At 30.2% G+C, this 16542-nt stretch overlaps 1 protein-coding gene across 2 annotated transcripts in view; it reads right to left on the bottom strand.

Annotated features, from left to right (window-relative positions):
- LOC111634091 overlaps window positions 1-16542 on the bottom strand; it is a 70943-nt gene that overhangs the window by 3492 nt on the left and 50909 nt on the right. The window contains exons 10-12 of one of the 2 annotated variants that reach the window (XM_023378769.1): window positions 9800-9880; window positions 2747-2877; window positions 2366-2530 (exon numbers count right to left, since the gene is read on the bottom strand). In XM_023378769.1, coding sequence (XP_023234537.1) covers window positions 2369-2530; window positions 2747-2877; window positions 9800-9880 — 374 coding nt within the window. In that variant the 3' untranslated portion in view covers window positions 2366-2368. The remainder of the gene's footprint in view (window positions 1-2365; window positions 2531-2746; window positions 2878-9799; window positions 9881-16542) is intronic. The other variant, XM_023378768.1, reaches the window with a different exon arrangement.

The following is a 16542-nucleotide window of genomic DNA, read 5'->3' as shown; positions in this document are numbered from 1 at the left end:
GACCAAAATAATGTTAAAATATTGTACAAAATAAAAAAACTTGTTATCGAACATTATTGTATCAAAGGACTTGTAAATTGTATTAATTTAAATACCGGCGCATGTGTTGATGCATGCTGGGATAGCTTAATAGAGTACAAAAGTATTGGCAATGTAAGATTGTAAAGTCCACTGATGAGGCTGATAAGCAAAATATATATGGATAAAATAAAGTGAGAAATACTAAATAGACTTCTAGTCCATCTCTGTTTTTAATTCTATCGAAATCGGTTTTTAAAAAGTGAATGTCACTTGTTATTTCTTAAAAGATTTTTTAAAGAAAAATTTTTTAGAATTTATTATTTTAATATTTAGAATAACCGATCCATTGTTTTACTATTTATTTAATATTTACTGTGCAATCTCCTCAATATGTTGCATGTGTCAGTCATTGTTAGAACTGTGTTCTGTGTAGGTGGGAGTGCACAATGTCAGAGCTAAGTGAATTCGAATGTGGGCAAATTGTTGATGCTCATATGGTGGGTGCTTCCATAACCAAGGTGGCCAAAGTGTTTGGTGTGTCAAGAGGCACCGTATTGAATATTTATACTGCATACAGAACAAGCAGAAAAACATTTTATCTGCTAACTCACAATGTGGACGAAAGTGTGTGTTGAGTGATCATGACAGATGGTCATTGAAGAGGATTGTGAAAAAAAATAAAAAGGCTACAGCTGCAAAAGTCACTGCCAAAGTGAATATGGATCTCACAAACCCTGTCTGCAAAAAAAAAGTTTTGAAGGGAGCTCCATAAGCAGGGAATTTCAGGAGGAGATGCAATTCCAAAACCATTAATCAGTGGTGCAAATGCCCATAAGAGGAAAATATGGTGCTGAAGTCATAAAACCTGGACTACGGAGCAATGGAAAAGAGTTATTTGGTTGGATGAGTCTTGTTTTACACTGTTTCCAACCTGTGGCCGAGATTACGTCTGGCGAATGCCGTCCCAAGCCTATGATGCAGACTGCTTGCTGCCAAGAGTGAAACATGGTGATGATTTGGGAAGCCGTATTGTGGTATTCCATGGGCCCCATGATTACTCTGCAAGGTCACATTACTGCCAAAGATTATGTAACCATTTTGGGCTATTGTGTCCATCCCATGGTACAATGTTTTTCCTCAATGGTGAACAGCATCACCATTGAGGAAAAACATTGTTCACACAGCTCACATTGTCCAAGACTGCTTTTGTGGGCACGAGGGTGATTTGTTGCATCTCCTCTGGCCACCACAGTCACCAGATATCAATATTATTGAGCCTTTGTGGTCTACTTTGGAGAGACAGGTGCATGATCGCTATCCACCTCCATCATCATTACCTGAACTTGCCACTATTTTGCAGGAGGAATGGTATAAGATTTCCTTGAAAACCATACAGGACCTGTATTTATCCATTCTGAGAAGACTGCAAACTGTTTTCCTACACTGTATTAGGCTTAGTAATAGGTTTCTTTTTGGTATTGCCATATTTTTGTCCAACCCCTGTATAATGCGAGTGCGATAGATGAGTTGGATACACAACAGACTGTGTTTATGCTTTGAGCACATTTTTTCACTGCATGCACAGTTTAAACTCTGAAGCAAATTTTGCATTCATAGTACAAGGTATCACTGTATTGTTTTACTAAACTTATTACTATCTAACTCCAAATTTTTCTGTTAATAACTGCTATGGATTGTAAATAGCTATATCTAAAGACGGCTCCACACATTTGGTATTTGCCGAATGAGCAAATATTTGACCAATTCTTAGTAGTATGGATGATTTACTTGTGATTTAGCTTGACAAATATTCATTTTTCACCATTTCCCACTTCTTATTGATATACTGTGCCAAATCAGAGGGGATGAATCTTGAACAAACATTTGTAATTCCTATAATGAACTGATGCTCAACAAATAACTGTGGGTGTACATTTGTGCTCACCAACTGACAAACAGCAATTATTTGGCAATTGGTAAGTCCTGAATATGTGGAGCCCTGAATTTTACAATACTTTCATTTGGTTTTTTAATGTAACGTAATAATAATGAATGTTTGTATTTAAATTCATAAATAATTTTACATAACATAGGACAATACAGTTAACAATGATTAGTTGAATAATTTATGTTAAATATTATAAAAGTAGGCTAATGCAATGCAATGCACATATCACAGCTTCAAGATCACCAACATTTATTATAAAAGGAACCTTTATGATGATAATTAATATTGAATAGTTATTTCACAGATCTTAAGGAAATAATAATACTGCATATAAATCTAATTGATGCAAAATGTAATTGCTAATTTTATTTGCATTTTATAAATATATAAAGTTACTTGCTATTCTTGTCCAGTTAGCAATGGATGAGAATTTAATAAATCAGCAGTAGTCAACTGTGACGGAGGAAGATCTCCAAACATTTTAGTACCGTCATCTTTTACGCTGAGAGAGAGTGCTTTGATACTGGCGGCGACTTGTTCAGGATCATCAAGAGGTGGTGCCTAGAAAATTTAATCATCCTTTAATATTTAACAATAAAGCTGAATTCAATATTGGGCTGTAACTTGACTGACTAAATATACAGATATGTAATTTGGATCAGATCATGTACAGAAAATTAAATCTAGATCATTCAGAATGATAGGTTGCATCAATCACTAACAGTTTTTAATTTTAACTATGTAAATTTACTTGAAGTATAAAAAGTAAACAGTAACCTCTTCTTCTTCGTCAGATCCACTGGAATGATTAACTGCAGCCCAGGAAGGAACATTAATTGGTAAGGATGTAGCATAACGTCTTGAAATACGCCGATAATGCACTACAGAATCTTCAGCAGCACTGCTTTCTGAAAATGAACATATTTATAGATAATATTCAAAGTAAATAATGATTATGTGTATTAAATAGAATTATTATGAGATAGGTAATATTTTATAATAAGCATATATGATATGAATTACAAAATTTTATTTTTGCAAAATTATATATAATAGTTATCATTACTGGATAAAAATAGGAAAACAATCTTAAATCTTGCTTCCAAAATATCCTCCTTTTATTTACTAAAAAGCACTTTAAACTGGATTATAATTGTACCTTCATGTTCCTGATAAAGGACATTCTATGTTTTAAGCTTTTAAGAAGTATTTAAGAAAAAAAAGGACTTAGGTTCAATTAGGACTTAAATAAGTGTCAATAGGATCTTGGAAACTGTGTTGTATAATGAAACTGAACCACAAACTAAATTACATAAACAGGAGTTAAGTTCTTACAGCATATTTTTGATCATGAAAGCATTGCCAAAATTCCTCTGATGTGAAAGATTGGAATAAATGTAAGCTATAATTTATATATGTAAAATACTGATTGTCATAATTTATTTACCAAATTTGTGTGAATCATATTAGTGATGAGTGATATGGAGGAAAAGGGAGGTAACTTATTGGTTTTATTGATTTTACTGTTTATGAAGAAACTTCAACAAAAATAATTTCTGGATTTTTCTATTTACAAAGACTACTACTACTTTAATTTTAAATTGTGCATTGACTTGATTTATTCTTACAATTGTAACCTCATCAATTAAAATATGGATTAGCACAAAAGATATCCACACTAATATAGGTGCAGTTTTTATATGTTTTAATTATTGTACAGATAAACTTGCAAAAAAAGAAAAAAACAAACAGAATTCTTAAAAAATTACTTTCACAAGTTCTCTCTTCTACAATTTATGAATATTCTTTCACAAGTTCTCTCTTCTACAATTTATGAAATTAACAGCCCCACGTTTCTTTATGCAGTGCTCGAGAAGCGCTTTACAGCGAACACACTGAAACTGGTTTCTAATTGGCCAACACTGCTCGTGACATCATTTCACTACACTCTTGTTGCATAAAGGAACGTGGGAAAGCTAACATTTATTTCTAGTTAAACAAAATTTCCTTTTACTGTAAGGTCTCGTTTTATGCGGATTTTTTTAATGCGATTTTGAAGTTGTGCGGTTTGTATTTCATCCAAAATTTTTTTGGACAAACATACATATAGGCTTGTTTGGGAAGCCCGCGTATAGACAGTCTCCAAAAATCGTGGGACACTCAAAGCTCACTCCATTTGTTCCACTGACATATAACGTTTATGGATGTAAAGGACAGCTAGATCTACCTTAATCGCTTTAGTTCCTAGCAATTTTTGATATAAATGTAATTAAACATAAAAAATACTTAAAACTGAAAAAAAACGAAAGAAATGCGTTAATTTTGAAGAAAAAGCTTCAAAGTTTAACTTCCTTTGTCTTGCCCTTCTGTGAAATTTAACACCAATGAGTCAGTTTATACATCTGGATGACCTTGAACACAGCTGGAATTGGATTTCCCGGGGCATTCTCATAAACGTCGCGGGAGGACAAGGGTTTAAAGTAGGGTGAACACTAGCTAGCCGTATATTTTTTAATATTTTTAAAAAATTTGGAGACTTAAAAAACATTCCAAAAATTCAAAAAAAATGTAAAACTATATTACTTTTCAATAAAATTAACTGAATTAAGTTTGAATACAAGTTTATTTTAAGCTTTTATATGAATTTCTTTCAGACATTCGAAGTAATTTATTAAGCAGCCTATTTCTTTTAATTTCTGCAAACTTTTTTTATGCGGTTTTAAGTTAATTTTAACTCGTTGTTTTGGTTTTATGCGATTTTAGAAAATTACGGAACGTATCCCTACTTTTTCAAGGCAAGTAAAGTCTTTTTTTNATTAAAAACTAAAATTTATTTGTTTGTAAGCTTAAAATAGATTCTTATTAACCATATATTATTAAAAATGCATTAATAAATAAAATACAGAACTGGGAATAGTAATTTATGGTTTAGCCTAGTGACAAATAGATTCAGAGACAAGTAAATTCGACTTACGTCGTTTTTCGACTTAAGTCGTTTTCCTGGAACCAATTACCAACGTAAGGCGAGGTATACCTGTACATTGCTGTACTAAGATACTTTCTTTGAAAAGAACCAGGATTTTGACCACTAACTGTATTAGAAGTTTGCATTAAGTGATGTATTACTTAGGTAGCTGGAAAGTGCTTTTGGGATCTAAATGCTACTTCCATGCATTTTGCATTTTTCCACAGTAGTATTGATGAGTGTAAGGCATTGTCACAGTGCTCTATCAATTAGCAGACTTCATGATAACTCTTTTTTTATAAAGACAACAACATTGTGTGTTGCCACTTAATATGTCAAGAATGCATTTTAATTTGCATCTTGTTATTTATGTTTCAAAAGCTTACTTTACATTTTGCCTTGAAACACTGTATGATTTACACATGCTCCTGTTTTAAATGAATTAGTTTATTTTACTGTAAACATTACACTAGAACTAATGTGCTATATGCAATGCTGAAAAGATCTCTTTTGCACTGAGATAAGTATAAGTGAACACCCTGTATATGCACTACATTAAATGATTAAGTCTCATTTTCATCAATTTTTATTATTTGCAATCAGAGATATTTAATATAATTGTAACATGATGATTTTATGTATTACGTATATTATTTTTATTATATTTAAAATAAATATCTATTTTTCTCCCTTAAAAATCAATAGAAATGATCCATGCTTACTAAACAATAGTATAGTGTGTGCAAGTTTTCTGATTGTGAACTTGAAGAGACAGAAATAAAAAAAATTGTTGTTCTTTGATGCAAATAAACTTTTTATAATTGGAAGAAGAAAAATGTAAACACATTGTTTCTATACAGTTGTCAACATACAATGTAAATGACTGTATAGAAACAATGTTTTGCTGCAACATATCTACAAATAATCTGAAATAGATTTCTTTGCAATTTCAAATAAGATATTTGGAGTTAGATTTTAGTTTTTTCCATTATCATTATGCTTTACCATTCTATGTGATGATTATCAATTGTTATCCAATAATTGTTTTTAAAGTACAGATAGATCAAATATTAAGCCAACTTCATACATTTGGTTGTCACAAAATGCTGAGTAAACATGTAGATGATTTATTCACGATTAATATTTGGTATTCACCATATTGTGCCAAATTAAAGGGGATAAATAGGCTATTATTTGGCAATTGGCAAATACCAAAAGTGTGGAATAAGTGACTTATACTATCAACACCAAGTCATACCAATATATGAGACTTTTCAGTTAAACTTTTATACAGTACTCAAAAATTTTCAAAATTATGGAACTAATACAATAAATTTTTGAGCACAAGGAATGCTAAAACAAATATAGTTTCTTTTTAAATTTATTAAAAATAACAATAAAGTATTGATAAAACAGTTATTTAAATAGTGAATAGTTATTATAAATAACAAACCAAAACCAAAAATATCAACAATAACACATTATTAACCCTGGGGTAGTGCAGTGGGGTGTTTCGCCACCCCCAACGTTTTAAAAGTTGCATTATTCATAGATTTCGCAAGAAATATTTGTGTCCTCTTCAGTAGCTTCATGATTTTATGTATAGAGCATACTCTGAAATTACTACGATGCTGCAGAAATTCCAGTAAGAGAAAAACAACAGTTCTCAGTGGGGTGTTGAAACACCCCACAGTATTAATTACGTTTTTTTTTTAAATTTTACAAATATTTATTTAGTTTTTTTTATTTTTCAAATAACTATAATATGACCACATTTATTATTTATAATATAGACATAATAATCAATCTGAATAAAAATAATTTAAATTTATTTTAATTCAAAATGGCTGACTTTCGTAAACATATTGAAAAAATACCAAACATAGCAAGTTGCTTGTCATTTGCAATGAGTGCCAAAGTACAATGTCAGCTATTGAATCAGAGTAACAAAAACGCTTAAAAACAATTTAGATTTTTTACTATTGGTTTAATAATAAGATCTAATGTAATAAGTTTTGATAAATGTTGTTTTTTATTTTCATGGATTTATGTACTAATATAATATGTAATCATACCTGAATATAATCATATGTATAATGACACATGCCTTTACCAAATAAATGAGTAAATCTTTATGAATTTTTACTTACATGGTTTATGGACCCAAAAAAATGTCGGGGTGGACAAACGCCCCACTGCACTAATGCCGNATAAAGACAACAACATTGTGTGTTGCCACTTAATATGTCAAGAATGCATTTTAATTTGCATCTTGTTATTTATGTTTCAAAAGCTTACTTTACATTTTGCCTTGAAACACTGTATGATTTACACATGCTCCTGTTTTAAATGAATTAGTTTATTTTACTGTAAACATTACACTAGAACTAATGTGCTATATGCAATGCTGAAAAGATCTCTTTTGCACTGAGATAAGTATAAGTGAACACCCTGTATATGCACTACATTAAATGATTAAGTCTCATTTTCATCAATTTTTATTATTTGCAATCAGAGATATTTAATATAATTGTAACATGATGATTTTATGTATTACGTATATTATTTTTATTATATTTAAAATAAATATCTATTTTTCTCCCTTAAAAATCAATAGAAATGATCCATGCTTACTAAACAATAGTATAGTGTGTGCAAGTTTTCTGATTGTGAACTTGAAGAGACAGAAATAAAAAAAATTGTTGTTCTTTGATGCAAATAAACTTTTTATAATTGGAAGAAGAAAAATGTAAACACATTGTTTCTATACAGTTGTCAACATACAATGTAAATGACTGTATAGAAACAATGTTTTGCTGCAACATATCTACAAATAATCTGAAATAGATTTCTTTGCAATTTCAAATAAGATATATGGAGTTAGATTTTAGTTTTTTCCATTATCATTATGCTTTACCATTCTATGTGATGATTATCAATTGTTATCCAATAATTGTTTTTAAAGTACAGATAGATCAAATATTAAGCCAACTTCATACATTTGGTTGTCACAAAATGCTGAGTAAACATGTAGATGATTTATTCACGATTAATATTTGGTATTCACCATATTGTGCCAAATTAAAGGGGATAAATAGGCTATTATTTGGCAATTGGCAAATACCAAAAGTGTGGAATAAGTGACTTATACTATCAACACCAAGTCATACCAATATATGAGACTTTTCAGTTAAACTTTTATACAGTACTCAAAAATTTTCAAAATTATGGAACTAATACAATAAATTTTTGAGCACAAGGAATGCTAAAACAAATATAGTTTCTTTTTAAATTTATTAAAAATAACAATAAAGTATTGATAAAACAGTTATTTAAATAGTGAATAGTTATTATAAATAACAAACCAAAACCAAAAATATCAACAATAACACATTATTAACCCTGGGCTAGTGCAGTGGGGTGTTTCGCCACCCCCAACGTTTTAAAAGTTGCACTATTCATAGATTTCGCAAGAAATATTTGTGTCCTCTTCAGTAGCTTCATGATTTTATGTATAGAGCATACTCTGAAATTACTACGATGCTGCAGAAATTCCAGTAAGAGAAAAACAACAGTTCTCAGTGGGGTGTTGAAACACCCCACAGTATTAATTACGTTTTTTTTTTAAATTTTACAAATATTTATTTAGTTTTTTTTATTTTTCAAATAACTATAATATGACCACATTTATTATTTATAATATAGACATAATAATCAATCTGAATAAAAATAATTTAAATTTATTTTAATTCAAAATGGCTGACTTTCGTAAACATATTGAAAAAATACCAAACATAGCAAGTTGCTTGTCATTTGCAATGAGTGCCAAAGTACAATGTCAGCTATTGAATCAGAGTAACAAAAACGCTTAAAAACAATTTAGATTTTTTACTATTGGTTTAATAATAAGATCTAATGTAATAAGTTTTGATAAATGTTGTTTTTTATTTTCATGGATTTATGTACTAATATAATATGTAATAATACCTGAATATAATCATATGTATAATAACACATGCCTTTACCAAATAAATGAGTAAATTTTTATGAATTTTTACTTACATGGTTTATGGATACAAAAAAATTGTCGGGGTGGACAAACGCCCCACTGCACTAATGCCGAAAAAAAACTCAGTGCACTAACGCAGGGTTAAAATAACTTAGTAACACAGTAGAGCATGGATTATCCAAATCAATTGGGGAGTGGAGTTGTTCGGAAAATCGATATTTCGGATAACCAATTATGTACAAAAAAATATATTAACCTATCCCATGTTAAAATTTTTCTCCGTTGCGTGTCACTTTGAGTTGAATTTTTGTCGATGTTAAGCCTAATGAAGACTTGTATCGTTAAAAATTATTTTTTTATTTTGTACAAACAAAATAAATATATTGAAAAATATAAAAACAATAAAAAATTATACTTCAGAAGTTAATTTAGTATCAAAGACGTAAAATATTTGAGTAGCCCAAGACATAGCCAAAGATTGCAGTGCCACAGCACTGGCGAAAATTTAAATTTGCCATCTGGAATTCTTTCAAATAATTGACGTTTCGGATAATTGACTTTCGGATAATCGACGCTCTACTGTATATTTGTCTGCTTCTAAATATTGTACTAAATGTTAAAATAAATTTACCATATAAATAATGTTCAACTATTTTCAAATAAATAATTGAACATAATAAAGTCATTATACATTTTTTGCAAATATAAACTTAAATTTATAAAAATAACAAAGATCTATAAAGCATTGTCATTGTATATCATTAATTTAATACAATTTACCAAGACATTTTAATGGATAGTTAAATAAAGAATACCTAAATAAACCATTAATCTTATTTTATGTAAAAAAAATTACCATCTGTAGAACCATCATCAGATATGCAAAATGGTACAGATTCATCACCAGAATCTATTCCTTCCATATTGAAAACACCACCTGTAATATAATTAATAAAAATTAAAGCTGTGCATAGTTTTTAAATCAAATATGATATGATATTTTATGATATTTTTTATCACTTATTTTTATTAAATTATATTAATTTTTTGGAGATTCAACATAAAAATGCAAACTAATATTTTAATATGCTACATACTATATTAATTTAAAGAGTTATTCATAGACTCCACATAAATAGAAACTGGTGAACAAGATAATCAACATTCGTGATGCAATTTCCAAAAATCATTAAACAAGCATTGAATATCTTTCCAATTATTCCATCCTATGAGTAGTTATTGATGCAATTATATCAATAGTTAGTAAACACTTTTTAATTTGAAATATATGACATGATAAATATCAACTGTGTTGTTCTGTAACAAATAAATGGCAGATCTAGAAATAAAAATAGAGAATATATTTTCATGCAAAGTACAGATATTTTTTATATAAACTCACTTATGAAGTGATGGTTGCCAAAGATATATTTTTTAAAGTGAAGGTCACATCATAATTATTGATCACTAATGAATAAAAAAGTACAAGGTGGGCAGTATTTAATTAATTAATGAAGTTTTTACAAGCTCTCCACATAGTCTCAGGCCATGTGTAGCATATATTGCTAATTGTGTGACAGGTGCCAAACTCCATCAGCAGAGATGTTTTTATGGAGAGAGAGTAATATGTACTCTAACTGTGCATGTGTTCTGTTGCAGCTGTTGATAGGAATCAATCTTGTACAAGAAATTCATTGAACATCACTTATGACATGCATTTAAGCAACAACAATCAAAGTTTGTTACAAAAAATATTAGTATATAGTGGATTGGATTCAAGATTTTGATATTAAACTTTTAGTGTATGCTGCTATTACAAGTACAATACTTATATACAGCAGTACTCTTTCTTTTCTGGTGTTATATGGGTAGTATAGTCACACAAATAATCTTTTTTTTGTAACTTTTAATACTGCATGGCACTGAAGAGAGTGTAATCACTCAAAATAAATTTTTCAAATTAATTAATAAAATATTTTAGTAGAGGTTGTCCAGTTGTCTCATTTACTAGACACTTAAATACTAGAAAAGAAAGAGTACTACTAGATATACTGTAAGTATTTATACTGATAATAGCAGCTTACACTGAAATTTAATATCAAAAATAAAATATATTGTTGCTGTAGTAACAACATTGCTGCAAAAAATGCAGTTGAGAGATCCTTGAACATCCACTATATTCACTCAACATGTCTTGCACTCTGTTCATGGAAACTCTAGAAAGGTATATATCTGGTTCATAGAAAGTAGGCCTGAAAAATATAACAGAAACAATTATTTCTTGCTGAATGGAATTCGAATATTTCTTAGAACCACATTAAGCCTTAATAATAGTTTTTCAATGCTATAGCATAGAGTAGATGAATTTCTTCAAATGATGAAGAAATTCATCCACTTGTGAAAGCTTGTGATACTAAACTCTTCTAACAAGGATAACAAGGAGAGGGTTAGACATTTGGGTTTCTAATTCAAATGAATCTTGGTGAGCATGTAGTCCTAAACCCAAACAGCTCCTTGTCCAAATAATAGGATCCACTTATGAAGCATTACTGAAAAACAGGCCTCTGAAAATTGAGTGTTTTACTTATAAGTCTTCGAAAGTTGCCTGTTTCCTTGGAACAATGATGGCTGAGTGGATAACATTCTAGACACTGGAGCTACACAATATAGGTTTGAACCTTTGCCATTTTAGTTTTCTTTTTTTGGTTTAAAAAAAAAAAACTAAAATTGTGATGTTTTCAAACCCATATCATGAAGCTCCAGTGTCTAACATCTTATCCACTCAGCCATTGCCATTCCAAGGAAACATGAAACTTTCAAAGACTTATAGGCCTATGTCTGATGTATTTAACCAAGTAAGGTTATATCTAATCTAATATACTTCTGGAAGAGAAGACTCGCTCGGAGTCTAGGTGGCGTAACAGGCAAGCGCACCGAACGGCAAGCGGAGGTTGCAGGTTCAAGCCCCGTCCCGGGCTAGTTCTTTTATTCCAGAAGGTTCTAAAATTAATTTAATAATTTATTTATTTAATTTTAATTATTAATTTACTTAAGAGATGGAGCCTAATGCCTACCTCTAATGACAAATTACTTTATTCTAATCATTTAATTAGCCATATAATAGCCCGATATTTAGGCGATCATTTGGCAATTTAGACTTATAGGCCTCTGAAAATTGAGTATTTAGCTTCTTTTTCAGAAATACTTCAGAAAATGGATCCTATTATTTAGACAAGGAGTCATTTGTGTTTAGGACTACATGCTCACCAAGTTTTGTTTGATTCAGAGACCCAAGTATCTAATCGTCTCCTTGTAAGATGCTTCTACAGTTTAAGGCCTTTTCTCTGCAATTTTCAGAAGAAGAACTGCTGGCATATTATAGGTAATTGAGAACTACTGGCATATTATAGGTAACGCTGAGATCAGCATTGTTATCTGGCCAGCCATGTATTGATTTGGGCTGCTTGTATGAATTTTATTTTTTACCTAAATTACAAAGTGTATGCCAGTTTAAGTGACAATAATGCTAACAAACCATAAAGGACACTATACTTTCTCACTATTTTCATACAATGACTTGGTGCAGAGTCATCTTAGAAGATACAGGATTTTGTTATAAAACTGTTCTTTGGTTGTTGGAATTAGCTTGGCAGATAACATGTTTTTAATACTTGGCATTCAGAAACTTGTTTATGAAGTGATGGTTGCCAACATCTTTACTGGATATGCATCAAATAGTGTACACCAGGGTTGTCTAACCTTTTTTCCTAATGGGCCAAATTAGAAATTTAGGTATATTCAGCAGGCCACAAAGGTACTTTATATAAATACAGGTATACCTCAACTTACGTTGTTTCGAGTTACGTCGTTCCCGATTATATGTCGTTTGTCAAAAAAGTATATGGAAAAATAAAAATCAAGTTTAAGTCATTTTATTCGACTTTATGCTGTCCACCACAAATATTGAAGTCATAATATCACTAGAAGAATGTTTAAAGCACATAAAATCATATTAATATATATACATTTACAAGTATATACCGTATTTACAGTACATGCATTTGTAAATTTAAATTACTTTTTTCTGTACTATATTAAAAACTAAAATTTATTTGTTTGTAAGCTTAAAATAGATCCTTATTAACCATATACTATTAAAAATGCATTAATAAATAAAATACAGAACGGGAATTGGTAATTTATGGTTTAGCCTAGTGGCAAGTAGATTCGGAGACAAGTAAATTCGACTTACATCGTTTTTCGATTTAAGTTGTTCTCCTGGAACCAATTACCGACGTAAGGCGAAGTATACCTGTATATGCTTTTAAAAAGTTCAAAATATGAATATCAAATTTTATTAACCAATACAGTATTTTTTGTTATAATATATATGAGGGTCATTCTAAAAGTAAAGAATGTTTGTTTCTCTACATATTTTTATTTAAGATAATGAAACAAAATTTATTTTACAACACATATGATACCTTAGCTATATTTATACATAGTAGCCATACAAATTTAAACATTTGTCATAGCGTGTCATCAGCTTTTCTATGCCTTCTGCACACTCAATTACCGCCAAGTTCTCGAACCAGTCATTAACGGCCTCTTTCAGTTCATTGTCACTTCCATACTGATTCCCGGCTAAAAAATCCTTCAATTTTGGGAAAAGATATAATCACTCAGAACCTAGTCCAGGCTATAAGAAGGACGTTCAAAAACTTCCCACTTAAACTGCTGAAGCAAGTTCTTCATCAATGCAGCAACATGCAGTCATGCATTATATTGAAGAAGCACAATGCCTCTGGACAACAATCCCTGCCGTTTGTTTCAAATTGAAGCTTCATTCATCACATTACCATAAACCTTGGTTATCTGTCTGTAAATTTCGACAGGATGGACTTTTTTTGCATTCAAAAACCGTATTACACTATGAACCTCGCAAAATTAAAGATTCTGATCTTTAATTTTTGTCACACATTTCAAAGTCACACTGTAAATAGTAAACGATCATTGTGGCTCGCTGTTAGCATCACACTGGCATGAAAACATGGGAAGGTTCATGATGCGGCAGTAGAGGGTGGTGGGAGAACTGCATGGCTTGTCAGATCAAAACATTCTTTTCTTTTAGAATGACCCTTGTATTATTGACAGTAAAAAAAAAAATTATTGTCACAAAATAAAAATAAATTCAATACGATTTTTCACATTGCCTTCCTTTTATAATATTGTCAACATCTGCTTTTATGATACTAGTCTTAATTCTAAGAATGTTAATTAAATGGGAATTACTCAACTTATTTCTTTCAGTAGTTTTGATGTTTTTCATGAATGAAAACAATTGTTTACAACAGTATGTACTACCCCACATGAATAACAGTTCTCTAGATAAAACAGTTTTCTATAACACCAATTACGTCATTATGACATCAAAGTGTATCCAGTGAAACAAGAATAAGTTTTATGACATATTTTACCAAAATAAATGAAAATATACCTAAAAAAATTAGGGTTAGGGTACAGTGGGCCGCAGTGCGGCCCACTGTACCCTAACCCTAATTTTTTTAGGTATGGGGTTGGACATCACTGGTTGGACAATGCAGGTTCGACATCCCTAGTGTACACTATTTGATTGCATATCCATCTATTTGACTGTCTGCATTAAGCAAATTTCTGTTATAACCTTGGCTTTTCTAATATGACGGCATAGAGTTTGCCATCAATTCTGCTAGTTAAATTTTGATTCAACTAAAAACATAAAATTCACATGTTTTAGCCCAGAGAAGCCACTGCATGTGCATTTTACTTATCAGTAATGGCTTTTTATGTGAATGGTAGGCATGCCACACAGTGCATTCACTTTTATGCCTGTCTAACTTTTATGCTGGTCTGCTCTTCCAACTTTACTTTCAATGTTGCTACATTCACATCTTGTTTGTAACTAATGCACAATTTTCAAGTGATGAAAATGCACTCTCTGCACTATTTCATGAGAGGATAAATCTGTATCATTCAATACAACAATCATGGACTTTTTACATGTTTATCAAAAACTTTCCATTTTGCTTATAAAAGCATACCGCTTATGCACAGGTTTATATACCAATGGAAAATGCAATCACTAGAAACATTGCTGCAGAAGACTTTGTCAGCCAATGTATATGCATTCTCCATGACATCTTAAATGTGAGAATGAGACTTTATGGTTTCTTGCAGGTCCACAAAATGATACTTTATAAAAATGTATTTAATTTTAAAACATTGAGTTTTATGAGTGGTGCAATTTAAGTAGTCCTGTACACAACAATACTATACTAACTGATTAATGAATTAATATAAAACTTTTCCCTATTATAAATGCATATAAAATATAATATATAAATTTTCATCTACAAGTATGTATTTTCTAATATCAGGACTTATTATACTGGTTTTACAGATAATGCTACAAAGTCCTGATATTAGAAAATATGTACTTGTAGATGAAAATTTATATATTACTAAAAGACATGTTCATGTNAGTTTATTTTAAGCTTTTATATGAATTTCTTTCAGACATTCGAAGTAATTTATTAAGCAGCCTATTTCTTTTAATTTCTGCAAACTTTTTTTATGCGGTTTTAAGTTAATTTTAACTCGTTGTTTTGGTTTTATGCGATTTTAGAAAATTACGGAACGTATCCCTACTTTTTCAAGGCAAGCAAAGTCTTTTTTTATGTGAATTTTTTTTTATGCGCTTTTCTGTAGAACATATCCACCGCATAAAACGAGACCTTACAGTATTTATGTTTGTGGAACTGTCCTATTATATCTGTGTGAAGCATTGTGTTTGAATTTAGTTGTCTTTCCTCTAAAGTTTTCTTTAATTTTGTTTTTATACTTTCCTATAAAGTTGTTCCATTATATTTTACAGAAAAGTTTGTGAAAGTTTACAAATTACTTTCAAATGACCATAAAAGATGATTTTAGTAAATTAAGCTGCGACATTACTGCCTAAAGACCAATCTGACACTTAAAACACAACAACTTTGTTTACTAATTAATAAGAACACATGATCTAAGTAATGATAAGCAACTGGCTAAATGTGACATTAGCATTTCAACATTTACTTTCATTTTACATCAGAAGCAATAATGATGCATGAATATTTTGGAAATATTTAAAAAATCTTATTATTTCCCATTCACTTTCAATGCTTCTTTGAACATAGTTATTGCCCCTTAAAATATACTGCTTTAAATTACTTTGTTAACAGACTTACGTCGTTTCGAGTTACGTCGTTCCTGATTATACGTCGTTTGTCAAAAAAGTATACGGAAAAATAAAAATCAAGTTTAAGTCATTTTATTCGACTTTACATCCGTCCGCCACAAATATTGAAGTCGTAATATCACTAGAAAAGCGTTTAAAGCACATAAAATCATATTAAAATATATACATTTACAAGTATGTACTGTATTTACAGAACAGTACATGCATTCGTAAATTTAGATTACTTTTTTCTGTACTCTATTAAAAACTAAAATTTATTTGTTTGTAAGCTTAAAATAGATTCTTATTAACCATATATTATTAAAAATGCATTAATAAATAAAATA

Source organism: Centruroides sculpturatus, unplaced genomic scaffold, assembly GCF_000671375.1.
Source record: "Centruroides sculpturatus isolate CEXI.00-Female unplaced genomic scaffold, Cexi_2.0 scaffold838, whole genome shotgun sequence".
Taxonomy (NCBI): domain Eukaryota; kingdom Metazoa; phylum Arthropoda; class Arachnida; order Scorpiones; family Buthidae; genus Centruroides; species Centruroides sculpturatus.
This window is presented reverse-complemented; position numbering and strand designations above follow the sequence as displayed.